This window comes from Chenopodium quinoa, unplaced genomic scaffold (genome assembly GCF_001683475.1).
Source record: "Chenopodium quinoa cultivar QQ74 unplaced genomic scaffold, ASM168347v1, whole genome shotgun sequence".
NCBI lineage: Eukaryota > Viridiplantae > Streptophyta > Magnoliopsida > Caryophyllales > Amaranthaceae > Chenopodium > Chenopodium quinoa.
Window position 1 is genome coordinate 2825277 of NW_018743691.1, and position 16599 is coordinate 2841875.

At 34.4% G+C, this 16599-nt stretch overlaps 1 protein-coding gene and 1 long non-coding RNA gene across 3 annotated transcripts; one reads left to right on the plus strand and one right to left on the minus strand.

Moving 5' to 3' along the window:
- Positions 1-1612: 1612 nt before the first annotated feature.
- On the plus strand, positions 1613-9285 carry LOC110683761 (lupeol synthase-like). 2 transcript variants are annotated; one of them, XM_021860164.1, is made up of 18 exons: positions 1613-2040; positions 2339-2524; positions 2741-2830; positions 3134-3331; positions 3729-3849; positions 4201-4367; positions 4452-4640; positions 4729-4842; positions 4930-5049; positions 6029-6151; positions 6502-6600; positions 6869-6925; positions 7012-7058; positions 7256-7399; positions 7618-7795; positions 7929-8009; positions 8110-8193; positions 8966-9285. In XM_021860164.1, the coding sequence occupies exons 1-18, from the start codon at positions 1843-1845 to the stop codon at positions 9086-9088; spliced, it is 2319 nt and encodes a 772-aa protein (XP_021715856.1). In that variant the 5' UTR covers positions 1613-1842; the 3' UTR covers positions 9089-9285. The 2 variants fall into 2 exon arrangements, with proteins under 2 accessions (XP_021715856.1, XP_021715857.1); XM_021860165.1 differs by having other exon boundaries at positions 1614-2040; positions 3765-3849.
- An 81-nt stretch (positions 9286-9366) lies between these two features.
- LOC110683762 lies at positions 9367-13097 on the minus strand. Its single transcript, XR_002503668.1, has 4 exons — positions 12889-13097; positions 10624-10730; positions 10308-10443; positions 9367-10081 (listed from the first exon to the last, which is right to left on the minus strand). It is a non-coding gene; the product is annotated as an uncharacterized LOC110683762 (long non-coding RNA).
- Positions 13098-16599: the final 3502 nt, after the last annotated feature.

Genomic DNA, 16599 nt, shown 5'->3' on the forward strand with positions numbered 1-16599 from the left:
GCCATTGCCACTGCCACACAACGCTAGCCCAACCCTTTGCCTCCCATATGTCGATCGCGGCCTAAAAACCCTCCTTCGGCTCTAGGCCAACCACCCTCTCCCTCCCCCTTATATCACCTCTATTAAATGTTAGGTGAAACTTTGGAATATTTTATATCTGACAAATAATACTCCAAAGTTACACATAACATTTAACATAGGTAGTATTAAAATACTGATTTTGTCTTCTCTTCAATTAAAACAAGCTATGTAATACAATACCTTGTTAATTTTTTAAAATCTAAAAACTGCAATTTTGAATCATATTAATTTATACATGTTTAATTTATGTATATATATAAATCTTTTCACAAAAATATATGAGTTAACTCATGTTTAGCTCTCTAATGTTATCAATATCCAGAGGTAAACTCTAGTTAGGATATTACTTTCTTTGGCAAACTCCTCTATTTTTACTGAACTAAAATTATTTCTTCTTCAAAGATATTGATTTTTACTGAACTGGAATTATTTTTACCAAATTTAACTTATTTTGCTCAACTAAAATTATTTTAAATGAAGTGAATTTTTTTTACAGAATATTTTTTATTAAAGTGAAGTGAACTGGGATAAGTCTAGTAAAAGTAATTTCATATCTATAACGATACTAAAAGTTAAGCAAAATAAAATAATTAATAAAAAGAAGTTTATATCAATAATATTAAGTAATCTTTATTTTTTTTATAGGAGCAATATTAAGTAAATTTAATGAACAAACACAATAGCAAGTAAGTTAAAAAATTGAGTTCTACTTAAAAATAAAACAATTTAACTTTAGTTTAAAACAATTTAAGTTTAACAAAAAATAATTTAATTTCAGTAAAGTAATTAAAGTTCAACAAAAATAATTTTATTTTAGCAAAAATCAAGTAAAGAGAATAAAGCCTTACAATATGGTGTAAATTTCGTATTTTGAGGCTCTATTTTTGCTTAACTGAAATCAATTTTATTGAATTGAAATTATTTTTGATAAATTGAAATCAATTTTACCAAACCAAAATTATTTTTATCGATTAAAACTTAGGACCTGTTCATATTTACTGAATAGAGCTGAACTGAACTGAACTAAATGGAGCTGAACTGAACCGAACTAATTGGAGCTGAACTAAATTGAACTGAATAGAGTTGAAATGAATATTTTGTGAGAGAAGGAAATTAGAAGCTAAACTGTACTGAACTGATTGGAGCTGAACTGAACTAAACTAAACTAATTGGAGTTGAATTGAACTGAACTGAACTGAAATTAAGCTGACGTGAATAGACTCTTATTTTTACTGATTCTCTATTACTTGTATAATTGTAAAAAAAGTTTTTGTATATTACATACTAAAAATTATTTTTACTGAAATCAAATTAATTTTATACCGAAATATAATTATTTTTACTGAATTGATATGGAATTATATATGTCTCCAATAGGACCTAAGTAATAATTAACAATATTTAAAGGAATCGTTTTGTATGACCAAATATCTCTATTTTGTCATAAAGAAATGATTTATAGGCCCCATTGTAAGCAAGCCAATAAAAGGAGAGGATAGCTACCATCTCCTAATTGTTAATATTATTGTAAAAATTGTAGAGGTTAGGTGCCAATTGTTAGAATCATGCAAAACTGCCCTAGCTACAATCAATATCATTATCTCCTTGCTTCCCTTAATCTCTGCTTATAAAACTCAGCAAATTGAAGTTAATTACTACCTATCTATATTTCACCTTTCTTTCCTAATCAAGCTAGAAAGAATTAAGAGTAATTAATAGTTCATCTGATCTAGAGTGTATGCTTAGTTTAAGTTGGTTATCATGTGGAAATTGAAGATAGCAGAAGGCAAGGGTCCATGGCTAGAGAGTCTAAACAATTTTATCGGTCGACAACATTGGGAGTTTGATCCAGAGGCCGGAACAACGGAGGAACGAGCCGAGGTTGAGAGGGCAAGGGAGGAGTTCAAGAGGAACCGTTTTAACATGAGGCAAAGTGCTGATCTTCTAATGAGAATGGAGGTCAAAATATTTTGTGTTTTACACTTTCTTAGTAAACCTATAGCTCAAAGTAGTTTGACTTTTTTTTGTTGACTACTAACCTTTAGTTTATGAGTTAAAGTTTGGTATATACTCCTAAGGATTTGACTTACATAATAGTTGTATTCATTTTACGTTTAAAAATTATACTTTGTACATATAAGTTATTTCAAATTTTCTATACACGAGTATAAATTATATGTTTTTTTGACGGGGTTAAGAATAGAATCGAGGTAACGTGATTTTTTTGATTAAAATTTTAAACAAAATGTTTGGACAGTTGAGAAAAGGAAAGGCAAATGTGGAAATGGATAAAGGAGTGAAGTTGAAGGAAAGAGAGGTAATAGGAGAAGAAGCAGTGACCATAACACTGAAGAAGGCCATCAACTTCTTTACCAGTATTCAAGCCCATGATGGTCACTGGCCTGCTGATAACGCTGGCCCACTTTATTTCATGCCTCCCTTGGTAAGTTTTTTTTTTTTTTTTTTTTTTTTTTTTTTTTTTTTTTTAATTAAAAAAAAAAAAATAGCTAGTAGCCGCTTGATATAACGAATTGTATTAACTGTTTTGATTAGCCGATCTGCTGATTCCGTTAATGATAGTTGTAGTTCTATGCACCAAATTCACTGAAAGAGTATTCCATACAAAGTGATAATATAGCATTGATAAATTAAATTGCAGGTAATGGCGCTATATGTTACAGGAGATCTCAATAAATTTTTATCCACTGAACATCAAAGGGAGACAAAGCGTTATATATACAATCATCAGGTATTTAGATAGTCTCTAATTTTGTTACTACCTCCGTTATATATTAATTACAACAAAGGGTATTATTTGTGAGACATAAAAAATTTCTATGTTGCAATTAATATGAAATGGAGGTAATATATCTATATTGGTTAGAGCAACTTCAATAGTTATAAATAGGAACTTGCTTGCAATATTAAATAATCCCTAGCTACTAGCTTGACCACTGTCCTTTCTTTTTCTTGATAAAATTTAATTTAATTGTCCTATTTTCTACCTAATTTATACCAAGTATAAAGTATATTTTTGCAAAATATATTTCAGAATGAAGACGGAGGGTGGGGATTCCACATAGATAGCCATAGTACCATGTTTGGCTCAGCAATTAGCTACATTGCTCTAAGGTTGTTGGGAGAAGGCCCTGATGATGGTGAGGATAACGCGATTGCAAGGGGTCGTAAATGGATCCTTGACCATGGTGGTGCTACAAGCATTCCATCATGGGGGAAATTTTGGCTTTCGGTTTGTTCACATTTATCTCCTTTACTACTATGTATTTTCATGTTTATTTGGAAGTAGCTAACTAACACTACACAGTTTAAGCCATACACTTATGTACAACGTGAGCACCATACATGCTTTCGTTACAAAGGACGTTCATAACATGTGAGTTCTTTTGAATACATGCACTTTCATGCTATGTTCCAAAAACGGCTGACATAATTAAAGAGCAAGAAATTGTATGTATTCGAAAGAACATGATCATTAAATGATCATAGAAGCAACTAAATTGACTACCAAAGAGTTAATTACGTGACGTTATAGCCTATAGATCATGATTTTAATTTACTACTATATGTATGTATGTAGTCTGTTACATAACCTTTTTATCTCAATTAACACAAAAACTTGTAACAAGCTGGCCCTTCTTTTGGCTTTGGACCGATTACTAAAGGTGCTTGGAGTGTACGAATGGGATGGGTGCAACCCAACACCTCCAGAGCTTTGGCTACTCCCTGATTCTTTACCAATGCATCCAGGTTCTCAAACTACTCTATACATCCATACTTGATACTTATGTAGTGCTACATGTAATTTGGCTCTTACAAATAGGCTATATTTATCTTTTATTGACCAAATCATACTAACTTTTACGGTACATTTTAAACGCGTGGATTGGAGTGTTATGAACAAATATATAAGAATTTAGGATTCAACATAAGAGCATGTACTACCTCAGTAAATGATGATCAAAGATTTACGATTTGGTTGTAATACTCAATATTACATTTACAAAACCACTTTCATATGAAACATTGTTAGATTAGTCTATGGAATTATTTAATTTTTTTGCTCTCAACGTAAAACTTTGATGTATAATTCAATTGCAGGGAAAACTTTGTGCTATTGCCGATTAGTGTACATGCCAGTATCATACTTGTATGGTAGGAGATTTGTTGGTCCAATCACTCAACTCATTCAGTCACTTAGAACAGAAATTTACCCCCAGCCATACCATGAAATTAACTGGAACAAAGCTAGAAACTCATGTGCTAAGGTAAGCTCTAGAATTTTTTACGACGTAATTATGGACACAATCGAGCATAATTATGTAATTTACACAACTAACAACTTTTTGTAGGAGGATCTTTATACCCCACATCATGTGTTGCAAGATATGATTTGGGGACTTCTTCACCACATTGGTGAGCCAATCCTCAACCGTTGGCCCTTCTCGAAACTCAGAGAAAAGGCGCTCAAAACAGCAATAGCAAATGTACACTATGAGGACATCAACAGCAGATACTGCTGCATTGGTTGCGTTGAGAAGGTACACATACATTGTTACCATTCACAATTGCCCTTGAATTTTGTCTTTACTTTCTTTCAGTGAATGCCATTAAGACCTTGTGGCACAGGTACTTTGTTTGATGGCTTGTTGGGCGGAAGATCCGAACTCAACAGCATACAAGAAACATCTAGCCAGGATCCCAGATTATTTGTGGATTTCTGAGGATGGGATGAAGTTTACGGTAACTTTTAGTAACGAAGCAAAAATTCTTGTGTAACAAACTTTCGTGTGCAATTTACTAATAATCCTCGTACAAATTTGAGAGCAGGCCCTTGGCTGCCAAACCTGGGATGCAGCACAAGCATTTCATGCAATTCATGCCAGTGGTCTTACTCATGAATATGCAACACCACTTAAGAAAGCGCACAGTTTTCTCAAAGCTTCACAGGTTTTTTTTTCTTTCACTCAACTACGACCTTATATATATATATAATGAGAAAGATCTTAAAATGAGAAAGACGAGAAGGAATCTCAACCATTCATATGAGCAATCTAGCGGCTGAAATTAGAACAAAAAAACACGCTACTCTATTTCATCTCTCTCACTATATCTCTACTGATCAAATATCCTTGATTATAGAACTTAGTTCCCACAAATTCACGCTACTCTTCCATCTACCATCTAATTAAAACCGACCGTCGTCCTCATTTTTACTATTCATCTTTTCCTCCTACAAGTTTCACGATTATTTTTCTCCTTGCCTTCAATTCTTCCCTCCAAACTCTTGTACAAACAATCTGATCATCTTCACCATTTTAGATCATAGATTTTAATTTAGCAGCTTCCCCCAACAATCGCTAATGAATGTTGTTCCACAACTATGTAATGGAAATAAAGGATTAGAGAGAAAGATAAGCGGGGTGATTTTAGGTGAATGAATAAGAAAACTATGCAACTAAATTAAATCTAAAGGGTAACTTGAAATGTCTACTGGAATTGGTAATGTCGTGCCCTCTCTACCCAAATACCTAGCTAAATGAATAAGAGTAATCAATATGCATATTCAGAATTAAAATCATGCACATTCTGTTTAAATTTTATGCACATGGAATATAAATCGAAAAATTTATGCATTCAATTAAAAAAATCAGCACATTCAATGCAAAATATAAGCATATATAATCCTTCTCATCCTTCTCATTTTAACAAACTTCTCATTTTACAAACTACTAATAAAGAATCATGAAATACTTTTGAGTTATACAAAATATATTTTAAAACCGGATATTTTAAATTCTTTAATTTTTCATAGAATATTTTCATAAGAGGCCTATGAAGATCATGCAAGTATGCCAAAATACTTGTATGTAAAATATCGTGTAAAATTTCTCCTAAAATTTTTACTCTGATGCAAATTGCAATATAGGTTAGGGAGAATCCATCAGGAAATTTTAAGGAGATGTATAGACATATTTGTAAAGGTTCATGGACTTTCTCAACACCAGATCACGGCTGGCAAGTCTCTGATTGCACTGCAGAAGGACTCAAGGTGATTAAATATAAACATTTTCAAACAGAAAGCAAATATTATATTTCATTTAAATTGTATGCTTCAATGAGAACTATTTCCCTTTTAAATCCGATGTTATATTTTACTCATTTCAATGATTATTGTTCATGTAATCATCAAATGACCAAAAAATAACATTAGTGTGGCTTAAAATGACTTATTAGTACATATAAATTTTATTAATTTTAAATGAGCAAAAAATAACATTAGTGTGCCTTACAATGACTTATATGAGTGTATATAAAAATTTCATTAATCCAAGCGAAATTACCAGAAGATTTTGTATCCTTTTTTGCTTATCGTTATGTTCCAACGGTATTGTTTTATAGGTTGCACTGCTATTTGCAAAAATGTTTCCTGAACTTGAGGAAGAAAAAATGGAAGCTGAGCGCCTATTTGATGCTGTGAATGTCATTCTTTCTCTACAGGTTAGTGTTATACATACAGTTATTGATTTAAATTAGAGACCATTGTCATTTTGTATTATGTTTAATTTCGATTCGCCAGCTTTAATTACTTAAATTATGTTTACCTCAGCCTATTTTGACTTATTTCAAACACATTCATAATTTCAAATATAAACACATAAGTTCCGATAATTTCAAATATAATGATAATAGCAATATACTAGTAGATTGCTAGTATGAGATATGTTGGAGTAATTATTCCAAGCATTTTATCCTATCCTTTTGTTAGAGTGAGAATGGTGGTTTAACAGCTTGGGAGCCTCAGCGAACATACCGTTGGATTGAGGTATAACCAACTTCTATCTTAATATAGATTAAGTTAAAATCAAATTAATTTTATAATTTCTAATGAGATGTATTGTCTAATCTCAGAGATTCAATCCAACAGAGCTCTTCGATGATGTTCTAATCGAAAGAGAGTAAGCTTCTATATACTAACTTATTTCATACTCCATAGTTATCAGCTAATACTGTGGTTTTTAACTAGAGATGATCATAGACCGAGCCAAGACGATCAGTTGTAGAGTTTTTTTTTTTAAAAAAAAAATAAATAAATAAATAAACCTCAACTTTTCTAATTTGATAAATGTAATCTTGTTTTTTACTGTTATTATAGGCATGTTGAGTGCACTTCCTCAGTAATCCAAGCTTTAACACTCTTCAAGGAGCAATACCCAAATCACAGGACCAAAGAAATAGAAGACTCGATCTCTAGAGGAATACAATACATTGAAAGGACTCAAAACCCTGATGGTTCTTGGTAAATACAGAGTTTATTATTTTCTTACTGCTGATCTTTAATTGAAATATGATTTTCGTACGGAAAAAAAAATGATATTGTTTCACACACGTAATGCAATTTTGATTTCTATCTCGAATGTATCTTTTTTTTCATTTGTTCAATTGAATTTTCTATCTAAGAAAATACACTTGAGGAATTGAGAGTTATTTCTTGTTGGTTTGTTTTTGTGGGGATAGGTATGGTTTTTGGGGAATTTGTTTTACCTATGGAATATGGTTTGCAGTGGAGGCACTACTAAGGTGTAATAAAAACTACCATAATAGTCAGGCTGTGCGAAAGGCATGTGAGTTTATACTCTCAAAGCAATTGCCTAATGGCGGGTGGGGCGAAAGCTACCTCTCAAGCTCCAACGAGGTACTCTAATCCACTCCCCTCTCTCCCTCACTTTTGGTGGTAAAAGCCGCATTTCTTGTAGAGAAATAACATCAGTCTGTGAGGAGTTTTCCCTAAAAGTTTAGATTTGTGAATCTTTGGGATTGTGGAACAGGTTTATACAAACCTAAAAGGGAACAAGTCAAATCTGGTGCAAACTTCATGGGCATTGTTAACTCTCATTAGAGCAGGGCAGGTGAGTATAACTGTATTCTATCCTGCATTTCCTATTGCAACTTAAAAAATGACAGCAAACTTAAAACTATGGTTAACCCAAATGGTTCTCAATGTAACAGTGGGAAGTAGATCCCGACCCCGTAGACCGAGGGATGAGGTTGGTAATCAACTCACAGTTAGAAAATGGAGACTTCCCGCCACAGGTAATTACAAGATTCAGTTTTGATATGCAGTCACAAAAGCTAACAAAAGTAAATATATCTAGTCAATAATATAACCTCCTATTCTTGAGTTTTACTGCAGCAGCATAAATGCAGTTTTGTCCATGGTAAAAAAAGCCAATTCAATTATCGATTTTATTCAATAAACCGCTAATTCAATTATCGATTTTATTCATAAACCGCTACTTCAATTAGTTACCTTGGACAAAACCTCTAATTCAGCAATTTTACTTCGGACAAAACTTCTAATTAAACAATTTTAATGCGAACCGACCAAAAAAAAAAAAAATGATTATTAGCTCTTAAGATGGAGCATAAACCCCCCGTCCCTAAATAAAAGTCTCATTTACTAAAGAGTGAATTTAAAAAATGATAAGAGGTTAGGTTGATTAATTGTAAACTAGAAAAATAGTAATGTTCAGTTATATGAAGGTGAATAAAAAAAAGTGGATACTGATAAAAAAGATTGGACTTTTAAAGACACAAAATTATAGTAAAATGAAACTTCTATTTAGGGACAGAAAGAGTATCACTTACCAATATAATAATGTTAAAAAAAAAATTCAAGGTGAAACTTCTTGTATCCAAGGACCAAGGCTATTCTTCATGGTAAGAGTAGACTGTCCTATACATGAATTTGCCTTGGAGAAGTGAATTTCAAGTTACAACCCAGATTCTCATTTAACGTCAGTCACACAGTACACAGTTTTACTACTTATCCATAATATCTAACAGTTATGGTAACTTTATACAGGAAAGCACTGGAATATTCATGAAGAACTGCATAATCGAATATTCGTCATACAGGTGCATTTTCCCCATATGGGTTCTCAGTGAATATCATCGTGCACAAGCACAAAGATCAGCCATACAATAGCCAAAACTCATTGGAACTCCAAGAGAGATTGGTCACAAGCTATTAGTATATATAGTGTATTGCTGCTTAACATCACAGGATGTAGAAGCAAATCAATAAATCATCCTTAGTTGGCTATAATCGAATTTTATGCTCTAGTTTACTATCTTTGTCAATGTAAGTTTACAGAGGTAACATCTAAAGGGTAACTTCCAAAAGTCAGGCCACATTACAATTTCATTTATTTTAAGGGCATTTTGTGAAATTATAGGAGTGATTTCCGTGAAAATTGCTTAAACATACAAAATTCCTAAATTATGCTGCTTTCTGACAAAATTCCTTACATACCATCCACGTCAGCTAAACAATCTAGGATTTTTTTTAATTAAAAAGCGTGAAACTGCTGATTGAATTAGCGGTTTATAGTTTAATGAACCTCTATATACACCGCTAATTCATATAACGGTTATATTGTGAACCAGGAAAAAATTATTTCATATTTACAGACGTTGACGTGGACGGTAGGGAATTTTGTAAAAAAAAGTGATACATTTATGAAATTTTGATCTCTTTAAGCATTTTCTATGGATATCACTCAAAGTATAGTGTGTAAGGTACTGAAAATGTTAAGCTTTTACCATTTTATAATTTCCAATTTGGTGATGCCAAAAGGATAGCTTTAGTCAGAGATCCTATAAGAAGAGCTCACAGAAATCAAGAGTTATGAAAAAAATAAAATAAAATTATATGATCTTATAAATATCAGGGAACCCATTTAAGCAATTCAAAACAAAACAAAACCAAAAGACTTAGAAAAGAAAAACAGGGTTAAAAAATGATTCTCTAGAGTGAGATTTACGTTACTGAAAGGGACATGATTTGGCTGGCAAGACCAGGATCTTGTTGCAGCAGCTCCTTTAGGTTGTTTTCCACTTCCCCCATCTGTTTTTCCAGTCACACTTAGAAGTCTGTCACCGTATAAAACCATCTGTTTTTCCAGTTACACTTAGAAGTCTGTCACCATATATAAAGACAACACATCAAGTTAATGTCTACAGCAACAAAGTAATCTCAATAAATGAACACATACAACTGAAATTGGGATATATTTATGAAATATTGCTAGGTCGTCTTGCTAATATGACACTAATTAACGATGTGAAAAACGATAAACTGAAAACCAAACAAGTGAAAGACAAATTGAGAAGGTAGAAAACAAACGATTAATAAGTATAAAAACCTGTAAAGAAGCTATTGCAGTCTCACTATCCTTGAACTTCTGTTCCTTTTCATCCATCAAGACCAAATTTGGCAAAATATTGTTGAGGATTTACAACCATAGATTCTGTAAGCCAAGGAGGACTCTCGCGTTCTTCCTGCATAACAAAGGTAACAAAAACACCATTAAGTACAAAAATCTATAAGGTAAACAATCAACCAACAATACAGCAGTCACATATCAATTGAACATAGGTCCCAAACTGCACCAAACCCCAAAAGTTACAGACATGTGGTTCAATTCATGTATCAAAAACTTATACTGATATTGAACTTACCAATTGATTTGTATGTATTCGTGTCATCAGGCACTTGTCGCAACTGCTCCAAGGTTAAGTAAGAACGCTTCTTTGCAGTTTCTTTAGATCATATTTGGTTTTTGCACCTATATAGATCATAGAACATGGTTATACTTAACTATACAAAAGCATAATAGACAAATTGCAGCCCATAAAACTAATGTACTAGAGGGGAAAGTTTGATAGGGAGCACTTAACATGAGTCAAAAGTTATTTAGTGCTAACATCAGACTATAGGAGACATGTACCAATGAACATCTCACACTAAACAAGTTCCCCATTCCTCATAAAATGTTTTTGGAGAGTAACAGGATGAGTGATAGGATATGGAGATAGCCTAGAGAAGGATATGTAGATTGCTTCACATATCTACCTATGTGTCACGGTCAAGTGTTATGACACTAGAACTGTATAGCACTCTCCCGTCTATTGGCAACAAGGGCACAAACCAAGTGCGGAAATGGCTTGTCAGCACGAAGCACCACATTCTATAGACGAGTTTGATGGGCACTCTGGCATGTTGGCGACAAGAGTGGAGTCAAGGGGGGTTGATCGGGGCTTGTGACAGTCTGGCAGGGCAAAAGCAGGTTCGACGATGAATTTTGATTATTTTGAGGGTTTCTTGAGATTTTATCAATTTTTGGGTGTTTTATACATGTGGCAGCATAATTTCTATAAATGCCTACAACAACACACAAGTAATAAAGCTATAGGCAATGGGTAGGAAGCTCAGACATTATTAATCATTGCCTCCTACAGAACTTCTTCTTGAAATTGCTCTAAGGCCTAGAAAACTTAAGTAAAAGGCCTAGCCAGCTTCAAATACACTCAAAGAGAGTTGGATTCTAACATTATGCTGCCAGTTCTTTGCTTGGCATGGCTAATGCCAAGCCCTGGTGCAAGGGTTGCATTAGCTAATGGACAGACAGCATAAAAACATTGTAGAAGCTTTGTAACAGGTAATATTACCAGTTTACCACTGTATGCAATTTAAAGTCCAAATTCCAAATTAAGCATGCTAGGTTAGAGGGCCCAGAGGTGTGCCATGTCAGGCGATCTTCTTGGAAATGACCCACTAAAATTCTTTTTTCACCATTGACTGAAGCTCTACCAAATAGGTTATATTAGAGAGTTCAGGATGTCCGTACCATTTGCACAACTATAATGGATTTAAGTTCTTTATATAACCTAATCATCTTTATAAAAAATTGGAGAGAAAAAAGAATTATGACATACAATCTACAAAGGGAATGAGGCCGTCACAATTCCCAAATCATTTGAAGACCTATGTTACTTGACTTTTGGGAAGCAAGACTCTAAGGAGTGGTAACATCAAGCTTTTGAATATCTCTACTCCGCTTGTCCTTAAATAAGCTTCATTTCTCACAAAATAAAAGTCTCATTATTTATTCAGTCTTTAATTCACTTTTAATCAACAAAAGCCCTCCAACCCTTGTATTTCTCTCTGCCTCAAAACAGTAAATTATCCCATTACCTTCCTTTTTTTTAAAAAAAAATAATTCAACTTTAATCTACAATACGCTACTATAACTCCTTCCTAAATCCGTGTACACCGGATAAACGTGGTGGAAAGGGATGTAACACTAAAACTTCATACTCTCCTTCTCTGAACCCCTTCTTTTTCTATTTTTGACTACCAATATTAATCGAACTACTAATAACCTAATTCCAACCATATTATGCCTGAGCATAGATACAAGTTCTAATTCAACATAGTCAAATAACTAATTCAATCATTCAACAACTGCAACATGTACATGTCTATATTACAATAGATACAAATAGCATCTTGTTCACTTAGGAGCTCACTTAAGCACAAATACAACATACAGGCATCCAGCCAAATCTCAAATATTCACATTCTTCTTTCATTCAAATCCCTTCGTCTTGCGTCTTTTTCTACTAGCATGGTAACTGACAAGCACAAGTTATAGAAATGGATATCGATTATACATATTATTCAAAGACGAAAACCATAAAAATAACATAAAACCAATCTTTTCTTTCCAGAGGAAAAATCCATTACACCGAATGCAATTAAGTAGCAAAATGAAACAATAAATCATGATAAGAACAAGGCAGCAAAATTCGAGACAAACAATGGCATTAAGTAGTATCATTCACATGGTTCACATATAAATCTCAAATCAGAAATACAATTCACATATTACATAAAAACCCTAAAATTGATTGAATGCTTAATTCACGAAGAAGATAATGAACCTTAGAGATGAATGCCGGAAAAAGATATCGGATTCAATTTTCCGACGGCAATCACCGGAACCATTTATTCGCGCACACCCACTGAGAGATTACTTTTTTTTTTTTTTTTTTTTTTTTGAAACACTGAGAGATTACTTTACATTTCACCTCATTGTAATTTTTTTTGGAAATTATTATTGGGAAATTTTAGATTTTAACACCATACAAATCAATGAAAATTGATATTAACACCACACAAAAAAAAAAGTTTATTTTAACACCACATAAAAAAAAATAAAATTTGAAATTACCACCAAAATCTTGCTTCTGTTAACGGAACTGTTACTGGGCCCTACTCCAACGGTCACTTTTTACAATTCTCTCTTTAAAAGCACGATTCTCTTCATTTCTGTTCTTTTGTGAGCAAATTTGTGGATTACATAGGTTGATCCTGGTATCAATTCATTCAAAAAAGTGATTTCATATCAAGAATTCTAGGGTTTGCTGGGAAAGAGGAAGGAATTGAAGGTGGTAACAGGTATGTTTGTTCATACATCAAAATCGCACTTTCTCTCCAATGTAATGGCAAATTGAGCTTGTTTGGTATGTATTTATTGCTTAAATTACCTTAGTTTAGCAATTCAGTTATGTATTATGCTGGATTTGGTGGTTGGATTAGCATTGTCGCAGTTAATTGGTCAATTTCGAAAAATTAGGGTTTATGTGAAACTGAAATTGGGGCTTTTTATGGTAGACGGGTTTAATTGAAAGTTTTTGTTGAGAATTTGAATTCGTATGTGTACAGAGCAGTAATTGTTATTTTCATCTTAAATTGATGCAGTTTATGTCTTCTTTGAGCTATTCTCCTTCAAAGGAGAAAAAATGCAATTGTGGAAACCCAATGGCAAGGCTAACTAGCTGGACTAGGGAGAATCCAGGGAGGAAGTTCAGAGCTTGCAAGTTTTATGATCCAGTCACAGAATCAAGGGGGTGCAAGGTCTTTGAATGGGTTGACCAACCTGATGGGACAGACTGGCAAACAGGGGTTATCAATAACCTCTTGCTGGATAAGAAGCTGCTTAAGGGTGAAGTGAATGAGTTGAAAAGGGAAGTTGATGATATCAGTGGGCAAAGGAGGTGTCTACTTAATGAAGTTGACAATTTGAAGATTAGGTGCAAGGCTTTGAATGGTGAAAGAAAGAGAATGAACATGGACTGCAAGGCGGGGGGGGGGGGGGCTCTTTAGTGCATTGTATGTGGGTGGGCATGGCTATCTGTATTAGTTTGTCAATTGGTGTAGTTTTCCTAATGGTTAGGGGTGTTTAGTTGTAATAGAAGTAGGTGTTTGAATTGTTATTTTGTGACTTGTAGTGCTGGGAGCTTTTGTGTAATGAAATTCTAAATATTTTAGTGAATGAATTCCAAGTATTTATAATCATGTGGTTGATGTTCAGTTATGATGGTTTTTGAAAAAAAATTGAAAGCACATGCATGCAGTAAAATAGGGAATTATTGCCAAATTAGTTGACAGAACATATATATTCTTAAATAGTTGCCAAAAGGTGTTTACTTGAACCTGTCTTCATGGCAATTACAACCATACAAAATGTACACCATCCTAATATCTCTGGTTGTTCAAATGCTAATGACAAACAAACAAAATGATGACATAAATATGAATTCAAACATAATATTGTTTTCTAGCTATTACATCACTGAGTGAGGTTAACATCCTTGAAATTTTGCAGCTTGGCCCTAGTTATCACACCTGTGTGTGATGCTTGTTGAACTGTTGTTGTTGCAGGCTGATTTGAGGAACACTTAGAAGTTTTGTGTGGATACTGAGTAGTGGTTGTTACAGGTTGGCTGGAGGAAGGATTTGCCTTTGACTTAGACTGCTGCTTTGGCTTTGGTTGACTTGAGCTTGGCTTTGGTTGACTTGAGCTTGGCTGACTTGAGCTCTGTTTTAGGGAAATCACAACATAATCAGCTTACAGGATCAAATTCATAAAGTTACAGAAACACAAGGTTCAAGGTTTATACCTTTTTGGCAGCTCTGAGTTCTTTCTTCTTCCTCTCCTCCACCATCCAAGGAGTGTTGGAGGGTGGTCTCCCTGGTTGCCTTGGCTCCTCAGTTGTTGGTGCAGGAGTGTTTTTCAGGTCTTGGCATAATGACCAAAACCTGCACACTTACTGCATTGTTTCTGCCTCTTTGCTGTCTGTGGTTGTGCAGTTGCAGTAGAACATTCCCCTGGTTCCAGCTTCCTTTTTTTGCTCTTTGGTCTTCCAGGCTGTACCTTAAATGCTGGAGGCTGTGGTTCCCTCATACTCACTCTCTCCCAGTGTTTAGGACCAGGCATGGGTTGGATAGGGGGTTCATAAGCCTTCCTGTATGAGTCCATGGTGTAGTAAGGGTACACATAAGCCTCTATGTCACCCCTAATGTCCATCATGCATGCATAAGCATGGACACAGGGAATCCCAGTAAGTTCCCAATGGTAACAGGTACAAGTGTCCTTCTCCAAATCCACACACTCTTGATCATCCATCAACTGCACTTCAAATGTTTGCCCTCTACATGGTTGCACAACACACTTCCTAGCCACAAATTCTATCCTAGCCAACACATGTCTCACATAGGGGTTAAGGTTGCTGGAAATCTTTTGTGAATCCTCCCACTTTTCATTGTTCCTATTCATTACATACCTCCTCATCCATTCCATTTGGGTGAGGATAGGCTTATCTCTAGCAGGCCTGATGACTGCATTGAAAGTCTCACACATGTTGTTTAACAACATGTTGGACTTGCAGTTAGATGAAAATGCATGTCTTGACCAAGACTGGGGGGGAATGTTCACTAAATACTGATATGCATCCTCTGATAACTTTTTGATAGAGTCCATGGCAAATTTGAAGTTAAACTGACAAAATGCAATAATGTAAAAACAACTTAAGACAAGCACATTCCCACACATATGCATACAAACATTAAATAAGTATTGGAATGGGATGACTTACTGCAGTTGTTGATCTGGCTGCTGCCCAAAACAATTCTTTGAATGTTGACCTAGTGAATTTGAGCTTGAAATTTGCCCAAATGTGCCTTACACAGAATCTTTTTTCAGCTTTTGGTACTATATCAGCCATTTCTTCCAGAAGCCCCTATCATATTCATTCACAATATCAATAACTCATCCTAATACTTACACAAAGAAAAAAAAAACAAGTACAAATGAAAATGAAAATGTGCAAAAAAAAAGGCAAAAAACTGTTACCTTTTGCCTGTCTGACATTATTGTCAGCCCTGCTCCTTGATCATGTGTGAACATTGCCATTAGAGACTCTAGGAACCAACCCCAGCTATCTTTATTCTCTGCCTCCACTGTTGCCCAAGCTAGGGGGAACAGGTTGTTATTCCCATCCTTAGCTACTGCCACCAATATAATTCCAGGATATGCACCCTTGAGGTGACAACCATCCACCCCAATCATTGGCCTACAACCCTTAGCAAACCCATCTCTCAAAGGCCTTAGACACATGAACATTCTCAAAAACATAGGGGGCTTAGGACTGTCTATACCTTCCACAACCACATTACACCCAGACCTAGGGTTATACTTCATCACAGCCCTCCCATAATCCCACACCCTAGCATATTGCTCCCTTGCTGACCCATATATGATGAGTTTAGCCCTACACCTAGCCATCCAGGCTTTAAAGTATGTCACCTCA

Bases quoted from the DNA above. Each gene is read 5' to 3' on its own strand.
- LOC110683761 (XM_021860164.1), top strand. From the start codon at position 1,843: ATGTGGAAATTGAAGATAGCAGAAGGCAAGGGTCCATGGCTAGAGAGT. The intron at 5,050-6,028 runs GTTTTTTTTTCT...ATTGCAATATAG, and splicing joins GTTTTCTCAAAGCTTCACAG to GTTAGGGAGAATCCATCAGG. The intron at 8,010-8,109 runs GTGAGTATAACT...TCAATGTAACAG, and splicing joins CTCTCATTAGAGCAGGGCAG to TGGGAAGTAGATCCCGACCC.